The 2,774-nt window shown below is 37.9% G+C and overlaps 1 protein-coding gene across 3 annotated transcripts in view; it reads right to left on the bottom strand.

The window, feature by feature from the left end:
* Positions 1 to 939: 939 nt before the first annotated feature.
* The window catches only part of LOC106875178 (uncharacterized), a 60,305-nt gene continuing 58,470 nt past the window's right edge, over positions 940 to 2,774 (bottom strand). For all 3 annotated transcript variants that reach the window (XM_052975975.1, XM_052975976.1, XM_014923216.2), the window contains one exon: positions 940 to 1,329. In XM_052975975.1, the coding sequence (XP_052831935.1) occupies positions 955 to 1,329 (375 nt within the window). In that variant the 3' untranslated portion in view covers positions 940 to 954. The remainder of the gene's footprint in view (positions 1,330 to 2,774) is intronic.

The following is a 2,774-nucleotide window of genomic DNA, read 5'->3' as shown; positions in this document are numbered from 1 at the left end:
TGGTGAGTGAAATGTGTAATTTACTTTTTGAACTAAGTTCTTTTTCCTCCATTTCATAGCCTGTCTGTAACGCTTGCATTTGATTAGTTGACGGGAAAGGCGAAGAGTGAAAGAGAAAGGAGAGAGAAAAAGAGGATAAGGTGAAGAGTGAGAGAGAAAGAAGGAGACTGCTGTGTATTGAGTCTATAAAATTGTGCATAAAGTATATGGAGTGTATCCTCTTTTTATTCTTTTACTTGTTTCAGTCATTTGACTGCGACCATGCTAGGGCACTGCCTTTAGTCGAGCAACTCGACCCCAGGACTTATTCTTTGTAAGCTTAGTACTTATTCTAGTACTTATACTTTTTGCCGAACCGCCAAGTTATGGGGACGCAAACACACCAGCATCGGTCGTCAAGCGAAGCTGGGGAGACAAACACAGACACACAAATATATATATATATATACATATATACGATGGGCTTCTTTCAGTTTCGGTCTATCAAATCCACTCACAAGGCTTTGGTCGGCCCGAGACTATAGTAGAAGACATTTGCCCAAGGTGCCACGCAGTGGGACTGAACCCAGAACCATGTGGTTGGTAAGCAAGCTACTTACCACACAGCCACTCCTGTGCCTATGTATATATATATATAATGCATTAAGTAATTATCGTATTCCAATTTCCTTTACTTTTCAATGATTAGCAAATGAGTGATTATCTTTTGATACAGACACAACATAGACTATGCTTCCAGGTCTTTTGGCTAAAGTTTTCGGAAATAACTCAATAAGTTTACCATTAATTCCATGAAATATTTACAGGTCTCACTAGTTGTTTCTAATTTAGACACAATAGCAATTTTGTTAGAGTGCTGTTCTAGCTGATTACTTGCACTCCAGTACCTGAGTGGTACTTTAGTTTCTCAGGTCTTGAAGGACAAAAAAAAAAAAAAATTCCACCTCAACAGGATCAGAATGTAGAGACTGCCCCAAAAATACAGTAATGCATTTTGTCCAACGTCCAAACAAATCTGTCAATTGAACTAACCATATTATGGAAGAAAAGTAACTTACCTTGACTAGAAAAATAAATGGCCACAACAATTCCAGCTGCAACACCTATAATCAGAAGTAGAACTCCAAAGATTACTAGAAACCTCTTGCAATTGCGGGTGTTGGGAGAATAATCTGGAGGCATGTTATCCCAATCATTGTTACTCTCTCCAGAAAATAATGTTTGCTTCTGTGAGTTTGGCCACGTGCGCTGCAGCCGACTCACCAGTTCTGGCTGATAAGCCAAGTTGTCGTATTGCGGGCCCCATTCTTTGTCAGTTGCGTTTGAATACTGCCAAAAGAAAAAGAAGGAAGAAATGGTAAAGAAAAATTCAATCATCAACATCATCAAAATCATCATCATCATTACCAAAACTACCACCACCATGGCACATTTACAAAGATTCGATGAGTACTATGAGCTTGGATAATCAAATGCATTGGAGTTGAAGTAGCCAGAAGAACAAATATTTAAGGTTTTTGCTGAAATTCAAAGTCAGAAAAGTTTAAACCTTTGTTAAATTTTTGTTTTTATTCTATTATATTTAGAATAAGCATGTGAATGCTGAGGGTGCTGCTGTACTCTGTCTTTGTATATAGGAGTTGACATCTTATCAGGTAGTGAGGTAGCTCTGTATGAGTCTTGGCACTTCTACCATGACACCAGAGCTGCCTGAGGATACCCACTGATACAGGTAAGAAAATTCCCACGCAACAGCATGAGCTTTGTTGAGTCAGATGCTGCAGCTCTAAGTCAGATGTTTCTACCATCCTCAGCGTTCGTTTATGCTGCAACGTACAATACTGAAGCCTGTCATATTTTGGTGTTGTAAAGACCGTTGCCAAAGAAACTGAACGGGTTTTGTCTGTGGATAAAATTCTCAAAGGCAGGGTAACAGTTCTTGGCTGCAGGAATAACAAAACCAAGCTAATGGTAAATGGTGAAAATAATAAGGGTTTAAGGGTATGAGGACACTTACACTTATCTAGTGTGGTAATAAAAATGGTGGTGTGTGGGGGGGGGGGTAAAAACTAAAATTTTTCTTCAATACTTTGAAGATTTCTTCCTATGTGAAGTCAGAGGATATTGTAAATCTTTTAACCTTGACACAAAGTGTGAAATATTTTTTATAACAAGTAGCTAAGTATGAGTAGAATGTATTACAATCAATGAAATCTAAATATAGATTGAAGGTCATGTGACGTTTCTTTGTTTCACTGAGTAATGAGAAACTTCCCAAAGATCTCATGAAGACATGATGTGGTCACTAGTGTTTGCTGAGAATAAAATCGAGAAAAGCACACTGCATTGAGACTATGTTAAAATGTAACCAAGCTTAAAACTTCCAAGACAAGGAAAAAACTGAACTGAACCTACTTATTAGGATTTTAAGTTTTGAGATCAAAGAATTGGTTGAGTATGCTTGGAATATGATGAATCCAAAATATCTTGGAAAGACAAAAGCGAATAGACATGCAAACCAACCAACTGATTGAGAAATAGTGGAGATGATACAACATACTGAGAAAGAACCAGAAGAAAGTGCAGAAAAAAAAAAAAACAAGAATGCAGTAGAAGAAATAACTTTTGGAGATAAATGTATTTGGGTAATGAGAGACAGGGTTAGGGTTAAAGAAGCCCATTGTATATGTGTGTGTGTGTGTGTGTGTGTGTATGTGTGTGTGTGTGTGTGTGTGTGTGTGTGTGTGTGTGTGTGTGTGTGTGTGTGTGTGTGT

Source organism: Octopus bimaculoides, chromosome 23, assembly GCF_001194135.2.
Source record: "Octopus bimaculoides isolate UCB-OBI-ISO-001 chromosome 23, ASM119413v2, whole genome shotgun sequence".
NCBI classification, from domain to species: domain Eukaryota; kingdom Metazoa; phylum Mollusca; class Cephalopoda; order Octopoda; family Octopodidae; genus Octopus; species Octopus bimaculoides.
This window is presented reverse-complemented; position numbering and strand designations above follow the sequence as displayed.